General features: G+C 45.0%; 2 protein-coding genes across 5 annotated transcripts; one reads left to right on the top strand and one right to left on the bottom strand.

Moving 5' to 3' along the window:
- Positions 1 to 1,796: 1,796 nt before the first annotated feature.
- Positions 1,797 to 20,270, bottom strand: Nha2 (Na[+]/H[+] hydrogen antiporter 2). Of its 4 annotated transcripts, none has more exons than XM_070287103.1 (11): positions 19,849 to 20,270; positions 18,792 to 19,076; positions 11,782 to 12,172; positions 6,958 to 7,245; positions 6,717 to 6,899; positions 6,487 to 6,662; positions 6,299 to 6,405; positions 4,230 to 4,418; positions 3,393 to 3,536; positions 2,922 to 3,023; positions 1,797 to 2,219 (listed from the first exon to the last, which is right to left on the bottom strand). In XM_070287103.1, exons 1-11 carry the CDS (start codon positions 19,862 to 19,864, stop codon positions 1,965 to 1,967), a joined length of 2,136 nt encoding a protein of 711 aa, XP_070143204.1. In that variant the 5' UTR covers positions 19,865 to 20,270; the 3' UTR covers positions 1,797 to 1,964. The 4 variants fall into 4 exon arrangements, with proteins under 4 accessions (XP_070143204.1, XP_070143203.1, XP_070143205.1 ...); XM_070287102.1 differs by lacking the exon at positions 19,849 to 20,270 and adding an exon at positions 19,545 to 19,585; XM_070287104.1 differs by lacking the exon at positions 18,792 to 19,076 and having other exon boundaries at positions 19,849 to 20,269.
- Positions 7,439 to 11,786, top strand: Or94a (Odorant receptor 94a). Its single transcript, XM_017165245.2, has 5 exons — positions 7,439 to 8,181; positions 8,240 to 8,606; positions 8,668 to 8,709; positions 9,924 to 11,015; positions 11,193 to 11,786. Exons 1-5 carry the CDS (start codon positions 7,439 to 7,441, stop codon positions 11,244 to 11,246), a joined length of 2,298 nt encoding a protein of 765 aa, XP_017020734.2. The 3' UTR covers positions 11,247 to 11,786.
- Positions 20,271 to 20,636: the final 366 nt, after the last annotated feature.

The following is a 20,636-nucleotide window of genomic DNA, read 5'->3' as shown; positions in this document are numbered from 1 at the left end:
AATGAGACAAAAAAAAGAGTAGGTTGCGGGTAAAGGCAAATAGAAAATAAACCAAAGAATTTTCATTAAAATTTTCATTTAGTTGCGCAATTATTTTTGTGCAGCCATTTTAATAACACTAATTTACCTTCAATTTCAACTCTTTTCTGAGCGGCAGAAAGGCCACAGAGCCGGGATCAGGGATTGGGAAAGAGAGGGAGCATGCAGGGTATAAATATGCGCAGCTGCCAGATAATAAAAATGATAAGTTTTTCTCTTCGCTCTCTGTCCGCTTTTGCCGTCTATTAATTTCATTCCTTTCAGCATTCACTCAACCGGGCCACAGATGAAGCTTAGCTATTACACAGGGCGAAATACCGTAGAACTTTTAGAGCTGATAATCAGCAACATAATTAAAAGATATAAATAGAATTTATTTAATGCCCACCCATCACTGTAAGTAATTTGTATAAATAGCTAGGCTATAGAATGATGTAATAGTCATGGTTTTTAAATAATTTTGACACGAGTTTCTCGTTTTTTCTTACCAATCTTTACCATTAAAGGTTACATATTTTTTAATAAAAACCCTCTCCAATCAGTAATTAACATATCACGCTTTTCACTGCACCAACGACTGTCATGCGAGCAGGAGGAACCAAGGCAACGAGAGCATCAAAGGCGACCAGCCAGGACATCAAGTTCATTCTAAGCCTTTTGCATTGCAAATGCTGCAGCTGCTCGGCAACAACGTTGGTAGTAGGATGGTGAAAAACTCCTTGGTTGGCCCCACAATCACTTTTCAATTAAATGACATTCTTCTCTTAGCCATTATTTTGTGTTTTTGCTCTAGGTCATGTTTTTTTCCAGCTCGAAGCGAAGCTCTCCTCCTGCCACAAAAGCAGCAGGCGTAAAAATACGTCAAAGAGAGAGAGAGAGTTCGAAAATGGGAAAAGGAAGACTATGGAGCTCTTTGAAAATAACAAAATCATTTCGGCTTCATTTATATACTTGACCAACTTGCCGAATGGTGGATGAAAGCCTTTGAGTGGCCCTAACTCGCAGTAACAGCTTGTTCAATTGTCAATCATTAATTCGGATTGATTTGACATGACGCAAGAATCCGACTCCGGCGTTTAAAGCCCCCAAAATTAATTATAAAATCAATTAGCAAAGGCTCCAGCCTGGGATTAACACAGATCCCGTCATAATTAGGTGCCGAAAAAGCTTTTCTTTTCCAAAAGTGTCAGGGAAAAACAATAAAATCCCTCGCTCAGATTGCGGGACACTTTTTCAAGTTGGCCTTTTGGGGTGCTAGTCCTTCAGGATTAAGACTAAACTTTGTTAATTCGCCGAAATTGGGGGACAAGTAAGCAAATAACTGAGAAATTAGCCCAATAAAAAAGGTACCTCGGGTATGGCTGGAATGGAAAAGAAATTTAAGACCTTACCTCATTTTAAAAAGCCAACTTCGCTAAGCCGAAGTTTATATACCCCTAACGTTTGTAATTGGATTTAAAAGCCGACAAAAATATTAAAAATGTATCATAAAATACTAAATAATTTAATATAAATATGTTGGGATTTTAATGGGGAATCGGCTGTCCTTAAATCGATATTTTTCTATATTACATCAAAGTTTAAAAATATTTTAACTCGAGCAAGAAAGCTTCAAATTTAATTCGGAAAGCATCTCTGTGCTAGTTTTTGAAAAATGTATATTCATGCAAAAAATGTATAGAGTTTCTTTGCCCAAATTACCTTAAATTGTAGCACCTATTCGGTGTCTGCTTCCAGTAAAACGAAACAAAAGCTGGTAACTTTAAGCAGTTACTTTTATTTGCACTGCGTTTTACCGAATGCGACTAAGTACACATAAGTATAAGTACTGAGAGGATTGCTAGCTAAGTGCGGCATCGGCACATTTGGATTACAACTTTCGACGAAGGGTCAGCACCAGATCCTTAGGGTCACTCCTCCAGCTGCTATGTCCTCTTGAATGCGCTAACCTGGCCCGTGGCCGTTGGCGTGGGCGTGGTCGGGGAGTCCACTGCTTCCACGGCATCGCCGTGCTTGAGCCAGTGAGGAGCGAGGCGTAGCATGAGTATGGCGCCCAATGGAGCTGTGAAGATAATCGCCAGCACCGAGATGATGAGGACATTGCTGGCCAGTGCCAGCTGATCGTTGTTGGCCGTGGTAGCAGCTCGGGCCAAGTCCAAAGCCACCGGGCCGAGGGCAGCCTGAAAAGATGGGAGTTGCTCCGGTTAGATGGCTCATATAAAGCGCCGGTCACCGCTGCGTATGAGTGATATGCGCAAAGACCAGCTTATGCACGGTTTGTGCTGTACAATTTTAATTAAATCAGTACAAAAAGGGGACAATGAAATATGCGGCGCATATTAGGGAAAAGTTTAGCAGCCACACATGTGACCTCCGCCACAGTATTCTCTTTTTTTTCCCCTGGGCAACAAGACAGGATGGCGAATAAGTAAGCCAGCGGAACATTTAAATTTCTGGCAACCACAGACGCACACCGACACACTCGCCAGGCGCTCACACACTCCTGGCCAGGCGACATAAACAAAATGTCCGTTTGCGGTTAAACTGCAAACAAAAGGGATGCCATGCCAACTGCAGCAGTGGCAGCTTCGGCGGCGATGACTCTGGCCAAGAGAACATGACCTGCAAATACGTGTATAACTTAAGCATGGAAAACACCAGGACAGCGGCCAGGACGACGGACGGCCGAGCTGCAGGGCTGCCGGGTTGCCAGGCTGCCAGTGGCAAGAGAGTGAAATGGCCGGCAATGAAATAAAAAGCGCCACCAGGCCAGGAGACAAAGGATGGGAAATGGGAAATAGCAAGGGAAAATTGAGGGAGCGAGGCAGGAGCGGGGGCACGGGACAACCGCAACAACATGACACGCGGAACGGGAAACTTACTTGGACAGTTGCTTTGGGAAAACCGGAAATTGTAATGTAGGCACGTTCCTTTCTCGACAGATTTCCGCCATATGTGGATAAATATGCAAAAGCCAAGCGAAACTGAAAACAAGAACAAGAAAGTGGTCATCTCGGGCTGCTGCTTTTTTTTCTGCCCCTCGGTTTTCCGTATTCAGTTGTGTGTGCAGGTAACATTTGCATTGCGGTGCCAGAACATTTTCATTTCGGTTTTGGCCCCATTCCCATCCCCTTCCTCAGCCACTCCCGGATTTTGTACTCGCTCTTTGTTTCCATAGAACGGGACTGGGAGGGGATCGGCAAGGGCTGGCTCAGAGCCTTGGGGACCCGTGGCTTGGCGGAGTATTCCCGACACAAACTGAATGGGAACCGAAAGAAATTAAATAAGTGGCCGGGCGAGCGCTGCACCACCTCCGGTTGCAGGCGCCCGACTCCGGCGGCCATTTTAATTACCAAACTTCCGACGAGCACCAACAAGGCCCCATAACCGATTACATGGCCCTCCAGCACGTTGAAATTAATTTCCTTGCCGATGAGGGCGAAGGAGACGGGCTTGAGGAACTTCCACAGGAGGTCCAGGCGCTTGGGCACACTTGCCTGCAAGAGAAATCAATGGTTTGTTATTAGATCCGTGCGTTCTCGTCATGTTTTCCTCAGCTTCCACCGCCCAAGGACCATTTAAATCAACTGGCCAAGACACAGCGCAAGAGCTGCCCAGAAAGCCAATTCGCCAATCGGCTTTCGGTGCGGAGCGTTGCCTTGGAAATCGAGTGCTCGCCCAGCATCTGGGTTAAAAGTTTAAGGTAAAAGGTAAACGGTAAATGGAGAGAGCCAAAGAAAAACACTTGCTCGAAACAAATCGAGGACCAGCAGTCGACTCTGACATGGGACAAGGACGTGATGTCACAAATTACCTAGCAAAAATCCCGCACATACAGGCGCTTTTTATAGCTGCAGCCGCTCCAAAGAAAAGCAGACATAAAAAATGGTACTATTGCCAGTGAGCATTTTTCTTGACCCAAACCCAAACAAGTCAGAAAAAGAGCGGGTGGGCTCAATGCCCCAAAAGCACTCAGAAACGCCAAGGTGAAGGCAAATTCAACGCACTGCTGTTCACGGGAAAAAATAATTATGTCCCCCTTTAACTGAGTTAACTAATGCATCAGTAATCAGAGTAACTGAAGATTACGACTTCTAAAAACAACTACAAAATAATATATACAGAAGTCTAGTTTAAAGCCAGAAGAATGAAATTTATTGCATTATTTTTAGCAGTGCTTGAATACTTACAATTTGCTGGGCCTGCAGCTGCTGTGGTGTCAGCTTGCTCTCCTCCCGCCTCCAGCCAATCCTTGCAATAAAGGCTGTCGTTACGCAACCCAGGGCGCCGGCCGACGTATAGCCAATGACGCGGCTGCCCATCACGGCTATGGTGCCTCCCAAGATGGTCAGGACGAAGCGCAGCCCATTGGCGTAGGTCTGCAAGGATGAGCACAAGACAGATATGAAGAGAGTGAATGCCATAACAGGTGAGTTAGGCATGTAGTCGGAAAAAAACAACATGAAAAAAGGAGGGGAAAAAAAACAAAATCACTTTACAAAACTGTGATGGAAACTGGTTCGCTTTTTTATCCCGTCTCCGTCCATTGTTTGTGTTTGGTGTGGTCAGGTTGCGTATACGCAACGTGGGCTGCAGTCTGTTCACAAAAAAAAAGAAGAAAAGCTGTCGTCCTGTCGGTCTGCTTTTGTTTGCTTACCAAAATTTTTTCCGAGCTCAAAAATTTTACCAAAATGACTTCTATCTACACCGATTTAGATCTGATAAATCTGGCTTGCGACAATGTTTTCTCTCACGGGAATATTTAGATATTTTGTAACTAACCGGCTGCAGTGTCAAGCTGTCAGTTCTTGTGGCTGGTGTTGAATTTCTGATTGAGATCTTTTAATTTTCCCGGTGATTTCCTTAGTTACCTAGCAGCACCGCAAATTGCTTCAGTTTACGCTCTGTCCTTTGTCGAGGGGTTTTGTGTTAAGTTGAAGCTGCTGCTCTCAATAAAATTGCATAAAATTGGTTTCGATTTAGCTTCATTAGTTGACCGGTCTTTATTTAAGGGGAACCTGAACTTTTCCGTCTCGCTAGGACTTTTAATTTTCCACTTTTCTAGCGATAAGTTCCGTTGTCGGAGCCTAGCAAAGTTTTCCGCGAATATCTTATTGAAAAATACTGTTAGCGAGCGCCAGTGAAATAAGTGGCGAAGGTGACGCTGAATGCAAAATTACAAGAGACTGCGTAATAATAATAAAATAAAGGCGGTTGCAATGACATGCGAAAAGAAGCTGCGGCCCGAAACGAGGCCTGATGACAGCGCCCCCCTTTGATGCTGACAGCGCACTGTGAATAGCCCCAAGCTGTGACTGTGTGTGTGTCTTACACGGGGTGGTTTTGGGAAGGCCAGGGCTGGATGCAAGTGGCGCAACTTCAACGACGCTCAGCGTGAAATTTTTGTACATGCGTGGATGCGGATGTGGATGCCACTTGACGATGGCAAAGGCGAGCGCGACTTGCAGAAAACAAAAGTTATGAGAAGCCGATGTGTGTGTGAGGGGGAGTAATGGTAGCTGGTGCCTGGTGGGTGGTGGGTGGTGGGTGGTGGGTGGCACTGCAGCGCATTCAGTGCACCACCCATGGCGTTTGATTATGCGCGCCATTAGCGGTGTAAGTTGCGGCAATGAGTTTTGTGGCTCTCGCTGCGGCTGCACTGCCTCGATGTCCCCGGCATCCTGGCATCCTGGCATCCCGTCGTCCCGGCATAACTTCACATAGATGCTGGCAGTAACTGTCGTCGCAAATGTCGCCAGCTCCGTCGTCGTTGTAGTCGTTGTGCATGTAAGTGTCTTTTTATGCAAAATGCACCCACACAAACAATCGCTTGGACGGCCTGGAGAGAAGGGATGCGACACTTGGCGAAAAACTAACATCTAAATTATGAAATCTTTGCTCTAAAGAAATTCTTTACCTCTATGTTCTTTAACTTGCAATAAACTAAACCCTATTTATTTTGTATTTATAACAAAAAATCCTATTTCTTTTATGAACCATATACGATTCTGTAAAATATTCCTGATTTTTGAGGACATTTTTGCTCAGTGCAGTCGTCTACTGCGGCCTGTACATATGGCACAGAGCACCGCCCGCCACCACCCTCCTGCCACTTGGGACTTGCGCGCGTTTTGCATCATTAAATGCGCTGATTGAGTGTCTAAGTGTTCACTGAATGTGCATTTTAAGTGCAGCTCCACGACGCGAACGAGGACGAGCTGCGTCTGGGTCCGCGCCTTTGTCTGGCCGGAATGCTTACCGCGTTGCGGGACGGCAAGTACTGGAGCATAGTGCCGTAGAGATAGCCAAAAACGAGTCCAATCCCGATGCCAATGGGTCCCTGCAGCACTTGTTGTGTGAGCGAGGCTGCAAGACAGAGTGGAAATCGAAGGGATTGGGATGGGGCTTAGTCAAGTCTGCTTTCAAGGCGCGGCGGGTGGCACGCACTCGTGGAAAATATTACGCTGATTATCACGCCGAACATGAAGATGGCCACCACATCGTTGCATGTGGTCATGGCGTAGATGAGCGTGTGGATGCCGCTGTTGAGGCCCAGGCGATCCTCCTTCAACTTGAGCATTACGGTGACGACCACATTCGGGGAGACGGCGGTTATGACCAGACTGTAAAGTTAACATTGCACCAGGTCCTTGCTAAAATATATTATCTTCACTCACCCCAAAGCTATGCCCCACAGCCAGGGCATTGAGAGGGTGAGGTAGGCCAGTCCGGCAATGACCGCCACCTCGACTATTGTGGGCAGCAGGGTCAGGCGGAGTATCATGAACCACAGACGCTTAAAGGCGTCCCCGTCCAGTCCCAGACCAGCCAGGAGCATGATGTTGATCAGGGCCATTTCCCTGTTAATTAGGGAAAATTGAATTACCAGTCTCTTCATTAAATACTCCTTCTTCTTACCTCAAAAACAGCTCAAAGCGCTGATAGCCCTGGAAATTGGCGAAGCCCAGATTGGTGTAGAGGACTCCGAAGAAGAGCATGCCCAGCATGTCGGGCAGGTGGATGAAGGTCACCAGGATGCCAGAGATCTGGGCGCCCACGAAGAGGAATGCAATGCGCATGATGACTGTCTGCGGCTCTGAGAAGTCCGGCAGCAGGACCCAGGCCATGGCCCAGAGTCCCAGGAAAATGGCCAGCAGAGCCACATGCTCAGAAGTGTTCACCCAGTGCCGAACCAAGTAACGCCACCTGAAAGAAGTAGAATACAGTTGACCAACTGACCACGAGATGGTGAATAAACTGAAAAGTATTATGGCCAGAACGATTATAGCAAGAGTTTCGTGTGTCTAAGTTATGCACACATAATTGCCGATAATTACGAAGCCCACTTGAAGGTATAAAAGCAGCCTGAACAGAGGAAACTCAACCAGGAAGAGGACCAATGGAAAGCCACAAGGATCGGACCGAGTCTATGCACCTGATTCTCAGGGTCATGCAGCTATTCGGCCTCTGGCCCTGGTCGCTGAGAGAAGGAGAGCAATGGACCATCTCGGGTTTCGTGAAGCGCAACTACCGCTTCCTGCTGCATCTGCCCATAACCTTCACCTTCATCGGACTCATGTGGCTAGAGGCCTTCATCTCCAGCAACCTGGAGCAGGCCGGTCAGGTGCTCTACATGTCCATCACGGAAATGGCGCTGGTGGTGAAGATCCTGAGCATATGGCACCACCGCTCTGAGGCTTGGCAGCTAATGCAAGAGCTCAAACACGGCCCGGACTATCAACTTCGCGGGAAGGAGGAGCTGGATTTCTGGCGACGGGAGCAGCGCTATTTCAAGTGGTTTTTCTACATCTACATACTGATTAGCCTGGGAGTGGTCTACAGTGCTTGCGCGGGGGTACTGTTCCTCAAGGAGTACGAGCTGCCCTTCGCCTACTACGTGCCCTTCGAGTGGCGGAACGAAAAGGGTTATTGGTTCGCCTATGGTTACGACATGGCGGGCATGACCCTCACCTGTATCTCCAACATAACCCTGGACACACTGGGCTGCTACTTCCTGTTCCACATATCCCTATTGTACCGCCTGCTGGGTCTACGATTGAGAGCTCTTAATAATATAAAGGATGAGGCTTGTTTTGGACGCGAGTTGCGTTGCATCTTTAGGCTGCATCAGAGTATGCGAAGGTTAATTCATAATTTAACAAGGATTTTTCCTTAACTTAACTTGTTCTAATCTTTATAGGCTAACCGTGATCTGCCAGAAAATAGTGTCACCCTACATTCTGTCACAGATCATTCTAAGTGCTCTGATAATCTGCTTTAGTGGATATCGTCTACAGCACGTGGGAATCCGGGACAATCCCGGCCAGTTCGTGGCCATGCTGCAGTTCCTCAGCGTGATGATCCTACAGATTTATCTACCTTGCTATTATGGAAATGAAATAACCGTCCATGCCCACCAGCTGACCAACGAGGTCTATCACACCAACTGGCTGCAGTGTGGAGTACCGATTCGCAAGCTGCTGAATGCCTACATGGAGCACCTAAAAAGGCCGGTAACCATCCGAGCCGGAAACTTCTTTGCCGTTGGATTGCCTATTTTCGTCAAGGTTTCTGTTTTTGTATTCTTGCTGTGATGATTATTGTTATTACATTTTTTTTTACCTGCAGACCATCAACAATGCCTACAGTTTCTTTGCCCTGCTACTCAATGTCTCGAAGTGAGCCAGGCAGATCACTTGAATTATTTAATAAATTATTAAAAAAAATAATACATTTTGTAATAAATAAAACATCGATAACTACTTTTAAATGCAATTACTTTTGTCCGAAAAACTATGTTTTTAATATGACATTTTATTTGAATATATTTATATGCATAACTTAATTTATTTTAATTTTTATTTAATTAATTTAAACTATACTTATCGGAATCATATGACAAGGCTACCTTTTTTTAAACCTAAGCAATGCAAAGCCTAAAAACTTTTAATTCAATAGGTTGCTTTTAAAATATCAACAAAATGTATTGCCAATTTACACTGTAAAGTTTTCCGATTTCAAATGAATACATTTTTGGCTTAGTTAATATTAATTTCCAGTGCAAACCCATGGACCGGCTTACCAAAGCCAGCTTCCTTTCTTTTTCAATTATATTACTATTTTTTAGTATATATTTTAGTAATTCAAAAGAGTCTTTTGTATCCTTGATATAATTTTTAATGTAAGCCCAAAAAATAATTTCTAAACTCTTTGCATTGTGAATTCATTTGCAGTTTAGTGCGATTCATATTAGAATCTGAATGTAAGGATGAATTCCAAACTCGAAAAGGGTCCTACAAAAAATAATTTAAGCACCTTTTCTGGGAATTCTTAAATACAAACCTGTTCACTGCTGCACAGCTCTCGATGCACTGACTTGAAAATCCCAAACTTGAAGTCTGGTATGGGATTATTTCCCCCAGTCATCTCCGTTTTCAATTGCGTGACTTACACTTTTAGAGAGGGCCAGCAATTAACAGGATACTTATGTCAGCAAGCTAATTATTGTAATTGCTCCTACTCATTAATTGTATAAATATTTTGACTGATTACCGAAACCAATCAGGGACGGAAAAGCGCAGGAACTAAGCTCACAAAAAGAACCGGTTCCACAAAAGTCAAGGAAATCACTTACATTTATGCCTTACTTTCCCAATGAAGGATATATCACTAGCTCATTCTTCCTGTGATATCCATGAACTAGAACTGAAATTGTAAGTTCCACTGGAAAGAGGTGAAATAACACGGCCCTAGTTCAGCCTCAATCAGAGGCGTGTCCCCAAGGTGACCTACGAATACTTTGAAATCCCCAGGGGTTATATAAGCCGGAAAACTCTGGGTTTTTCCTTTGTAAAGTAAAGTAAATTTGAGTTACTGAAATGGAGTCTACGGATCGCCTATCTGCAATCAACTTCCTAATTGTGGTCCAGCGCTGGACGGGACTCATTAAGTGGAAAAGCGAGCAGGGAGGTGGCCTTTTGTCCTGGATAATGCGCATTTATCCCTTTGTACTGCACCTGCCGCTGACGTTTACGTATATTGCCCTGATGTGGTACGAGGCCATTACCTCCGCGGACTTTGAGGAGGCCGGCCAGGTTCTGTATATGTCCATAACCGAGCTGGCACTGGTCACCAAGCTCTTGAACATTTGGTACCGACGCGATAAGGCAGCTCACTTTTTGGATGAACTACAGAATGATGCTGCCTACAGTCTGCGTAATTCCGAAGAAATCCAATTCTGGCAGCGGAACCAAAAGGATTTTCAGCGCATATTCTACGGCTTTATCGGAGGCAGTCTCTTTGTGGCCGTAATGGGTTATGTCAGCGTGTTCTTCCAGGAAGAATACGAGCTTCCCTTCGCCTATTACGTGCCCTTCGAGTGGCGCAATGAGGAGCGTTACATGTACGCCTGGGGCTACAACGTGGTGGCCATGACACTCTGCTGCCTGTCCAACAGTCTCCTCGACACCCTCGGCTGCTACTTCATGTTTCAGATCGCCTCGCTCTTCCGTCTGATGAGCCTCCGGCTGCAGGCCCTGCAAGATGTCCCCGAGCAGCAGGCCAAACCGGAGCTGCACCGACTCTTTCGGATGCACGCCAAGGTCCGCCGGCTGACTAGAGAGTGCGAGCTGCTGGTTTCCCCATACGTCCTGTCGCAGGTGGTTTTAAGCGCCTTCATCATCTGCTTCAGCGCCTATCGGCTGGTGCACATGGGCTTCAAGCAACGCCCTGGGCTCTTCCTCACCACCGTGCAGTTCGTGGCCGTGATGATCGTCCAGATCTTCCTGCCCTGCTACTACGGCAACGAGCTGACCTTCCATGCCAACGCCCTGACCAACAGCGTCTTCGGCACCAACTGGCTGGAGTACTCCGTGGGCACTCGCAAGCTGCTCAACTGCTACATGGAGTTCCTCAAGCGACCGGTAAAGGTGCGGGCAGGGGTCTTCTTCGAAATCGGATTGCCCATCTTCGTAAAGGTGAACGTTATAAATGATTTAGTCAGCTCTCTTATCAGGTTGTTATTGAATTTTTAGTCCTTATTATAATTTCGAACTTTGAATCAAATTGAAAGATAACTTTTAAAAACTTAAATACAAGCATTTAAGATATTTAAATTGTGCTCGCACACTAACTTATGAACTTATTTTTGGCAGACTATCAACAATGCCTACAGTTTCTTCGCCCTGCTGCTGAAGATATCCAAGTAAGGAAGGCATCTACCCGCTGAAGGAGCACAATGGAAACACCCACGGGTCGGATACGTAACACTGTAACTCATACGCCGCGTGGTTGTAAACAACGAGAATAAACGCCTGCAGCCAGAAAGGCATTTCGCCAGCTATTAAAGTAAGTGTCGCAGCCAAAAATGAGCAAAACAAAAAAGAAGAGAGAAATAAAAAACGGGAAATCAGGCTCGACTGCTGACTAGACGTCGGGGGATAGGGGACATGAGGACATGGGATTTGGCTGGGAGCAGGACCGAACACAGCCCCGTCGCTAACGGAAGCACGCGCGGCTGCCTAGTGCAGCGGCAACTTCCAGAAGGACATTGTTGGCGCACAAAAGAAATACAAAATACAAAAATACAAAACGAAAGGCGGCGAGCGGATATGCGAAAAACGCGTGCAATGCAAGTGTGAATGGCGGCGCTGCTGTCCCGCCGGAAGTGCATTCAAAGGGTTAAGCACAAATCCGCACAATGCCATCGAGCCGGAGTTCTGGCCACATGAGCTTTTCACTTACCACTGGGGTCCTTTGTACTCGTCGCCATGAACTCCGCCCGGAGTTGGCAAGCCGGAGCCGTTGCCGGAGCCCGCATTGTTGGCGGCAACGTTTTGTGTTGTATTTGTTAAATTTAATGATGTCGGCGTTAAAATTATTGTTGCAGCGTTTTGTGTAGCATCTCCGCCGCCTGCGTCCTCCGGGATCCTCTGTATGTCTAATTTGGTATGCAGCGGAGGAGTGGGCAGGTTGTCGCCATGCGATTGTGTTCCCTGCGGCACACTGCTCCCGTTGCCGTTGCCAGCTCCTTGCGTCATCCTGTCACCTGGCGCCAGAGCTCTGCTGTTGAATTGCTGTTGCTGCTGCTGCTGCTGCAGCTGCCTCTGATTTGGCTGCTGTCTGCCGCGCTTAGCTGTAAGTGGCGAACAGATTTAAATGTCTTAATAGATATGTCAGAGTCAGGTTCACTGAGGAAAAGGTATTCGAAAAAGGTATACTTTTAGTCTAAAAGTAAGTCAGAGAAGTTCTTCTAAAAGGGGAATAGATAAAGGTCATTTTTAGAATTTTAAAATATGAGCTTACAGATACTTAACCAATATTTCTTAACCTATCTAAAAATTAATTAATCTTTTAAAGATATTTTTGCTTGTAAAAAATCCCTGCCCTGTATTTTGGCTGTGCACCAAAAATGAAAACAAAATGAACAAGGTCTTCCCGGGGCTTATAAGCCATCCCGTCCGCCACTTTTGCAGCTCATGCATAACGAAGGCCCGGCGCAGCACAGCAGTTGGATCGTTTAAACGGCTAAGTGCAGCGGAGACACTTGCACACCCTGAACTCAAGGCGCTGTCGACGACGCTGGCGAAATGAAGATTGCAACAAAGATTGACAACCGTTGATTGCACAGAACGAGCGCGGAGAGGTCGAGGAAGACGTGGCGAGGACGAGGGCGAGGACACCGATGCCTGCCGGCAGGAAGATGTTTGCGCCTGGGCCAGGACGAGGTCCTCCAGACGACAGGTGCTCGTGATCCGGCAGTCGCCTCCATAATTGGCTTCATTGTTGCCGCGACAACTTCACACTTTTGTCACCGGGGCAAGGCGGGGGTAAATTGCTAGAGCTGCTAGACAGTAGGAAATACATAAATATTTCCATTTATAATTAGCGCACTTAATGCCGGTTTGTTGCGAACCATGCCATTCTGGGCAATTGACGCCTCCCACTGGAGGGGCTAATTGGAGGGGAGACTACGATTTGCATATGAAGCGCCGTTCTAATAACGACAATCCACAATCTCCTCGCAACCTTGCGATTATTATGCAGAGTGGCCCGTGCAATCAACACTTGATTTGATTCGATTGGATTGGGATTTGGAAGCCTATAGGTTCTTTTTATTTTACCAGCTGCCAGGCGTGTTTGTATTCGATTTTAGAAGACTATCTGCTTGTCATTTGTCACCACTCCGCTGCGCCGGCTACGTGTTAATTGTGCGCAAATATTTAGCGCCAATTCTCGCCGCTGCGGCTCGAACTCTAGTTCCAGCTTGCCTGTTTGCGTATCTGTCCATCGATCACGTGTCGATTGTGATTGCGATTCAGAGCGTCATGCGACTCTTTGACACACACGCCCAAATTGATTGGCGATGCTAATTGCTGGGCTTTGTCACAGCCCAAGAAGCTCAGGCAGTGCGTAATCTAGTCTAAAAATATCTAGATTACAGCCTCAAGAAGAATTTAATATGCTTGTAAAATTGTATTAGATTGTGAAATAAATTATATTACTATTTTGGCTAAGTTATACGTTTTTGTTATTGGTAATCCTTGCAACAATAAAAGGTTCAAGAATTGAAAAACAATCTTGTTTTTGCGTTACGTTTCAAATGTAGTAAATATAATAAAATAATTTTAATTCATAATATTTAAACAACTCTTTAATTTATTTGTTAGGTATTTAATTTTGAACATTGTATGGTAGATAACATTCTGAAACAGGAATACTTCACTTTTATTATTGATTAAAAAACCTTTTCAGTAAAAACTTTATTATATTGCTTAACTATTTAATTTTATGCCTAATAATATACCCAATATCCAGTTAAAAATCATTTCAAAATTAAAAGCTTATACCATACACACATCTTTAATGAAAATGTTTCTATTGACAAGCATGCTCACACACCCATTCGTTGATGTATGTGACCTTCTCAGGCATCAAAATATATAAAAATAATAAAACTACAGCTGATTCGTGTATACGTATTCTCTGTCTGAGAGAGATAACGCTATAAAAAAAAGCTATTGAAAAAACCGGCAAACAAAATATTTACGGACACAGAAAAGCTGTGTCGGTACTGAGAGTATACATTTATTTACATTTCAATATAAATTGCAATGAAAATATAAAATAATCAGCTATAACAAAATATTTTACTTATTACTTTTAAAACAATAACGAAATTGTTTAAGCACTAATGAAATGAACAATGCGAACTAAGACTGGAGTTGGGGAATTTAATTTTACCTGGACAGAGGATAAATTAATCAGTTTGTTAGCCACAGCACTCGTAAACCTCAACACTGGAGTTGCATATTCCGTTCAGAGATGATTATAATCTTCAGAATTCGTTCTATCAGCGACCTACCGCACCGAACCGCACAAATTTAATGACGAACTAATCGCATTCGCTGGCCGCGGCCTACTGAGATCCCAACGCTCCCAGTACTTTCCGCGGAAAGCTCCGGCATCTATATTTTTTATCTTATGCTAATAAAAAACATACATCTAGTAGGCAGCCGGAGAATCTCTCGTGGGCACGCGAGCGAAACACATAAAATATTTGTTTAATAATTTAAAATTAGCAGGCGAATTGGAGAACAGCCGATGCGAGAGCAAAGTGAGAGCTAATGTAAGGCGTTGGGAAATGATTGGATTATTAGCAACAATTGGCACTGAAAATCGGACGCGTTCGAGGTGCTAATCCGAAGAGCTGTCAGAGACCGATCAAGATATTAACAATAAATATATACTTCCAGAGCTAACTGTTGAAACTCAGAACCACATGGGAATTTCCAAAGGCCTTTGTATATTTAATGGATAATCACAACGAATAATATTTATAGGTTTAATTAGTTTTACTTAAACATCATAGTTTTTTAATAATGTCTGGACAACAAAATTAAGACAAGCCTATATTCCCTTTAAAGCCTGACTTCTTTGTCATTTCTTCAGAAATGCCCAATTAATCTTCCCACCGGCTGAATGAAATGTAATTCAAGGAATCCCTGGGTTCCGGCAATAGTTGGGGAAGCGCAGACCCACGGGGTTTTCCAACATAAACACTTGTTTGGCCCGCGGCGCAATTATGATTACGAGCATTTGCTTATCAATTAATTAGCCATAACCAACAAGAAACTTATGTACGCCCGGCAAATATTTGCCATTTCAGCGGGGCCAAACCCTCGGCTCGGTTCGGTTCGATGCGGTTCAGTTGAGATGAATTCATTATGGCTCCCAGCTTATTGAATATTTACAAGTTCAATGCGAAGTTCGCGTTTGAACTACAACAAATATTTAAGTTTTGCTAATTAATTTAAAATATCTCCGCCGTAGGAAACTTGCCAGGCTCAGGATGGGCGAATGGGCGGGCTGGAATGATAAGCGAAGCGAGATTTCTTCGGCTGCATCTCCACATTTTTGAATTATGTGCCTCATTTAAAAGTTTTTGCGGAACTCACTTTTATTTTTTGTCAGCTCCCGCCGCTGCAATGAAAAAATTGTGCATAAATTGTGCAAAGGTGTCGGCAGAGATAGCGCTCCACGGCGAGTATTGTAAGAAGGCGCTTTCACGAAGGTGGCCTCCCACTATCCTCCACTCCAGTCCACTCCACTCCTGTTCTTTGTGATATTTCATATTTCATATTCATGCGCTGCACTCAGCGGAGCGGCGTTGAGCCAACTTGAACTGCAAGTTGGCCAGGTCATTAAGGCTTCTTTGCTGCTGCCATTGGAACTGCCTTTGGCCGGGACCTGCAGCTCGCCCCATTGATTATTACCTTTGGCAGTTGCCCCATTCTTCTGCTCCTGCTCCTGGTCCTGCTCCTCCTCCATCTCCCTCGGCCTTGGCTCCGCCTCCTATCGCTGGTGGCACTTTTTGGCATTTTATCTTGTCATATTTTCTGCAACTTTCAAGTGACCAGGCACGAAAATAATGCAAAAGTTTTTTCCCAGCCAGCCAGCCAGCTCCTTGGGTGGCCAGAAATTCGCTTTTCAATTGCTGCAGAAGTTTCCACACAAATTATGGCACTGGTACTGGGCTACCCGCTCCCACGTAGTGCGAAAAAAATAGTGGGCATGGATACCCAAGTAAAGATCCTGGCTGCAGCTGGACAAAAGTTTTTGTCACTCGGTTGTCATATGAGGAGGACCCGGGAAATGAGTTGCGTACGGGTGCGAATCCGAGGTGTTAATTGGAATCGAGGCAAAGACTACTCCGGACGAGGCTGTCGCAAAAACTAAACAAGTTCGAGGCTCGGAGAGTCTGAGAGACAGGCAAGACATTTGCCGTTTTCATGCGAAACTTCTTTGGGGTCCAATGGAGAATTTATTGTACTTCTCAAAGTTGAAAAAGTTTTTCACTGTCACTTAACATTTAGATTGTTATTACAGCGTGGAACTGCTGCAAAAAGTGCCATAAATTGGTTTTATTTGAATGCACTTCGAGGGAGGTATGTACTACACTGGCGGCTTGTGTGTACTTCCAGTGATTTATTTCAGTTCTTCAACTATTCATTATTTACAGGCGAACGTCAGTTGCTTTTTCAATATGTTTAAACGCTAAATTGCACACGGTGATGACTTTTGCTCCCAGCGTTTCCTTCATTTATTTATTTACTTATTATATATATTTTTTTATTGCTACCAAAGAGTTTCAAGCTCCCCGGCTCTCCGCCTGTCTGGGTCTGAGAGTCTGAGTCCCTGTCTGTGTCTGCTGCGAATATCAATTCACTTTTCCCATACCTAACACACATTTATTTTATTTATGTTTACTAAAGCGTGCCCGCTTTTCGCATCCTTCTCGTGTGTGCTCGGCAGGATTGCGCTGCGAGTTGCAAGTTGCAGCTTTCCTGTTAACCAGTGCATGGCACTGAATTCAAAAAATAATTTCTTTCCGCGCAAAGTGGGTGAGCTGCTGGCTGGCTAAGATTTCATTCCGTTGTCACGCACTTCCTGCCCAAAGACGAACTCACGCCCCAGCGATTCACGTCTAATTTAGTGCTCATACATCGCAAATCAGGGAAAACTGGCAATCTCTTTGGGCCCCGGGCCCCGGGTTCCGGGCCCGAGCAGATAGAAAAAGTCGAAAGCAGGTCAGCGTGCGCTCAGCAAGCTGCATTCATCGCTTGGCAAATAAAACGACAAATTGAAAATGGCAAAGAACATGAAAAGCCATATAAACAAATCCCCAGTATATCAGTCTGACAGACGGTCAAAGGCGGAATGCAGAGCTCCGATTAAGCGCAGTTTTAGTAATTAGCTACGGAGCAAGTGCAAGTGCGACATCCTTCAGAGTTGAGTTGCCTGCAGTCAAAGGAACTGTCGTCGAGCTGCGAAATGCTGTTGGGCAAAACTCATCAACGTCAATGCAAATGACGTCGGGAGTGAGTGCAAGTTAAAATTTTCCCATTCATTTGGCAATCATTATGCTGACTCACGGCGGCGCTGGCATTTATAAATGTCACCCGCTGCGTATACGTAATGAACTGACTTGAGCACGGCTCGGCGGGCGCATGGGGCGAATGCGCAATGCGAATACGAATTCAGCTGCTTCTACTGAGAATACTCATGGCACACACGCCCTGCATTTGTCAATAGCCGAGAATGCTTGTGTGCCAAACGTATATCATGCTGGCTTTAGTTAACAGAAATGTCGCTGCCTGTCCTCCGGAGCAGAAGCGACACATGAAAAGTGGTCGCTGGCAGCCGAGTGAAGGGTGAGCATCCATTCAAGGTTGAGCTTGAGAAATCGCCCGAGACGCTGCATTTAAATGGAATTTATTTAATATAAACGAGCCGCTGCAGCCTGCAACGGGAGAGCACAAATATTTAAATATGACTTCCAGAAAGCCAAATAGGAGTTACAGCGGGAGTTTCATTCGGAGTCAGAATCACTGAGGGCGAAACTCGAGTGCAAAGCGAAATGAATGCACAGGAAATGAGCCCGGGCTAATGCATATTCATGGAAACATACTTTCCCGAAAGCCCCGGGCATTTGGCATTTGTGTTAGTTGTCTGATTGTGGGTATTTGGGCGCAACTAAAATGGCTCATTATTCGTGTGAAAATTCCATGGCGGCCATAGCCCAGAGACGAATCCTGCTAGGCATCCAAAAAATCAGTAATGCAGCGCAGAAACTCATATTTAGACACATGCAAAACAATTGCAGCTCCGGCGACTTTAACAATAATAACCGGGGAAAAAACAGAGCCCTACCGACCACCTGCGAAAACATTCGCAGGGACTCGACCCAAGCGAAACTAATAACCTCTATGACTTCTGACTCTCCATGTTGAATAATTCCAGAAGCAGCGAACCAAGGGCCACTCCAATCACAGCCCCAGTGGCTTCAATATGAGAAAATATTACGTATACGCCCAGTACTCGCTGGCCTTTGTTCCTTCGCCGCTTGTGCGTTCACTCAAAAGCCAAATGCCTCAATCAGATCAAAGCAGCTCAGAGAACAGGCAGCATAGAAACAAACTTAGAATATAAAAACTATGAATATATGCTCGAATACATATATTAAGTATGCACTTCGCAGCCACTTCGCTTGGCCGACCCGCAAAGCGCTGACTGTCTGTACCGCCGGATGTCTTTTTCCAGCTTTCCATCTATTCTCCTCATACTGCTTGCTTTGTCCCTGTCCCGGTTTGCGGAATGTGTGCGTCAGAGGATGGAGGAAAATAGAAAGAATTTCCGGAACAAATCTCTGCGCTTCACCATGACGACGGCGCACAATTAGACTTATCACTTACCTTCCGTGCCGCCCGACATTGGCATCGGGGTGCCGTGGGAGCGAGGTGGGGGTTGCGGCCGCTCGCCCAGCAGGTGCTCCTTCTCCGGCTCGAGAATGCTGGCGGTAACCGTTTCGCTTGCCCGCCGCAGTAGCTGCAGCGGTGTGTGATTGGCATCCCGGCCTCTGTCCCGCTCCAGATCCAAGTCGTGCTGAGCCGGAGTCTGAAAGGACTCGTCGAAGGGGTTGCTGTTGCGAAAGGCCTGTAAGGGCGGACCCTCGCTGCCGGCCACCACGTCCAGGATATCTGTGGGAAGGGTACTCGTTAGTTAGCCAATCAGCCCTAGCGCTAATTTGCACAAGTCCAACTTCTGCACTTTGCACAGCGTGAATTAACTTTAAGTTTTCATTACGAAAAGTTTATGTCTCTTTCTTATCTGTGGAGTAGCTCTGTAACTTTATGAGGGAGTTAAAAGCGAAAACTATCTCAGAAATTACTGCATTTATTATATTGGCTAATGCTATTTTTTCTTTACATTCAAGAGAAATGGACGCCAGAAATATATTATTAATTTGAAAACATCCTTTGAGAATGTACGAAAACTAATATAGAAACATTATTGTGATCCCGAGCTTAAATGAAAATTCAGCAATAAATCAGCAAGCATAGAAAATGTTTATTTTAATAAATAATATATAATATACTCTTCACTAAATATTTTTGTTTATTTCAGCCTAAAAATAAGGCAAAGCTTGAGAATGTCAATCAACTCACTGAAAAGCATAAAATATCCATATTGCAGTTTATATTTATTTAATTTTTTTCTTGTTTTCGTTGAAAAACTCATTTTGTTCAGCAATCCAATATGTGTATAAATCACATATTTTTTGTGGAATCTTTTCGAGCTATGGCAGTTCGCTGGTATGCGCACACGATTCTTATTTATTGGCACTTCAGCAGAAAGTGGCATTTAATTGATTAACCATAAACTCGTAAATTAGCGGCTAATGTGAGACTGGAAAACTGCCAGTGCTAAGTGCCAAGTTCAAAATAAAATAAACCCCGAAATTGAGCTTACCCAAGTCGGCGCTCATGTCCAAAGAGCGGAGCAAAACGAAACTGACTGCCAAATAGCCGATGACAAAGAGAGGCGATAAAGAGCGATTGGTGACGCAACTCTATGATGACGTAGCCACCCGGTTTCGAGTCAAAGTGACGGCCAAAGAAGAGAAACGTGACAGCTCGAAAAAGAGAAAAGTGTATACTTGTATACGGCTATAAGCAATCGACCACGCGAATCGAGGGAATACAGCGAATGGAAAACACGCGTCGTCGCCGCCGGAAAGGCAAGGAATCAGATTCCCAGTGGCCAAGGCGGGCCAAGAACTTGGACTCCCAACCCTCAGCACGGAGCTTCTTTTTATCGCAACGCATGCACTGACAAATATTTGCCCGACGCATTAATTAGAAAAGCAATTTAAACAATCGCCGGCCAGCGGAGAGCCAGCGAGCGCTCTTCGATTAAAACTAATTGGCAAACAAACAAGCGGCGCAAAGCAAACCGAACGCGGTGCCTCCCTTTGCAGCAGAAAAACTGAGCAACAAGAGATTATATGTTAGCGAATCGGGGGAGAGAGCGGTGAGAGCATGATACCATATAGACGTGTAGGGAACTTGGCGTCGATGAAGTAGACTTAACTTCGATTCAATACTCCCAACACTTGGCAGTAGCAGGCCAATTAGCTGATAAATTAATGAAATATGGACGTAATTTATCAGAATGCGATAAGGAAGTGAATGGCTCGATTATTATTAGCCATCTATTCACAGCTCATTGTGGGTGTGCAAGGAGGGGAGCTATGTGGT

Source organism: Drosophila kikkawai, chromosome 3R (genome assembly GCF_030179895.1).
Source record: "Drosophila kikkawai strain 14028-0561.14 chromosome 3R, DkikHiC1v2, whole genome shotgun sequence".
Classification (NCBI taxonomy): Eukaryota; Metazoa; Arthropoda; class Insecta; order Diptera; family Drosophilidae; genus Drosophila; species Drosophila kikkawai.
The sequence above is the reverse complement of the archived record's forward strand: the minus strand, read 5'-3'. Positions and strand labels throughout refer to the sequence as shown.

Bases quoted from the DNA above. Each gene is read 5' to 3' on its own strand.
- Nha2 (XM_070287103.1), bottom strand. The intron at 3,537-4,229 runs GTAAGTATTCAA...TTTCTCTTGCAG, and splicing joins AGCTGCAGGCCCAGCAAATT to GCAAGTGTGCCCAAGCGCCT. The intron at 2,220-2,921 runs GTAAGTTTCCCG...CCATCTTTTCAG, and splicing joins TTCCCAAAGCAACTGTCCAA to GCTGCCCTCGGCCCGGTGGC.
- Or94a (XM_017165245.2), top strand. From the start codon at position 7,439: ATGGAAAGCCACAAGGATCGGACCGAGTCTATGCACCTGATTCTCAGG. The intron at 8,607-8,667 runs GTTTCTGTTTTT...TTTTACCTGCAG, and splicing joins GATTGCCTATTTTCGTCAAG to ACCATCAACAATGCCTACAG. The intron at 11,016-11,192 runs GTGAACGTTATA...TATTTTTGGCAG, and splicing joins GATTGCCCATCTTCGTAAAG to ACTATCAACAATGCCTACAG.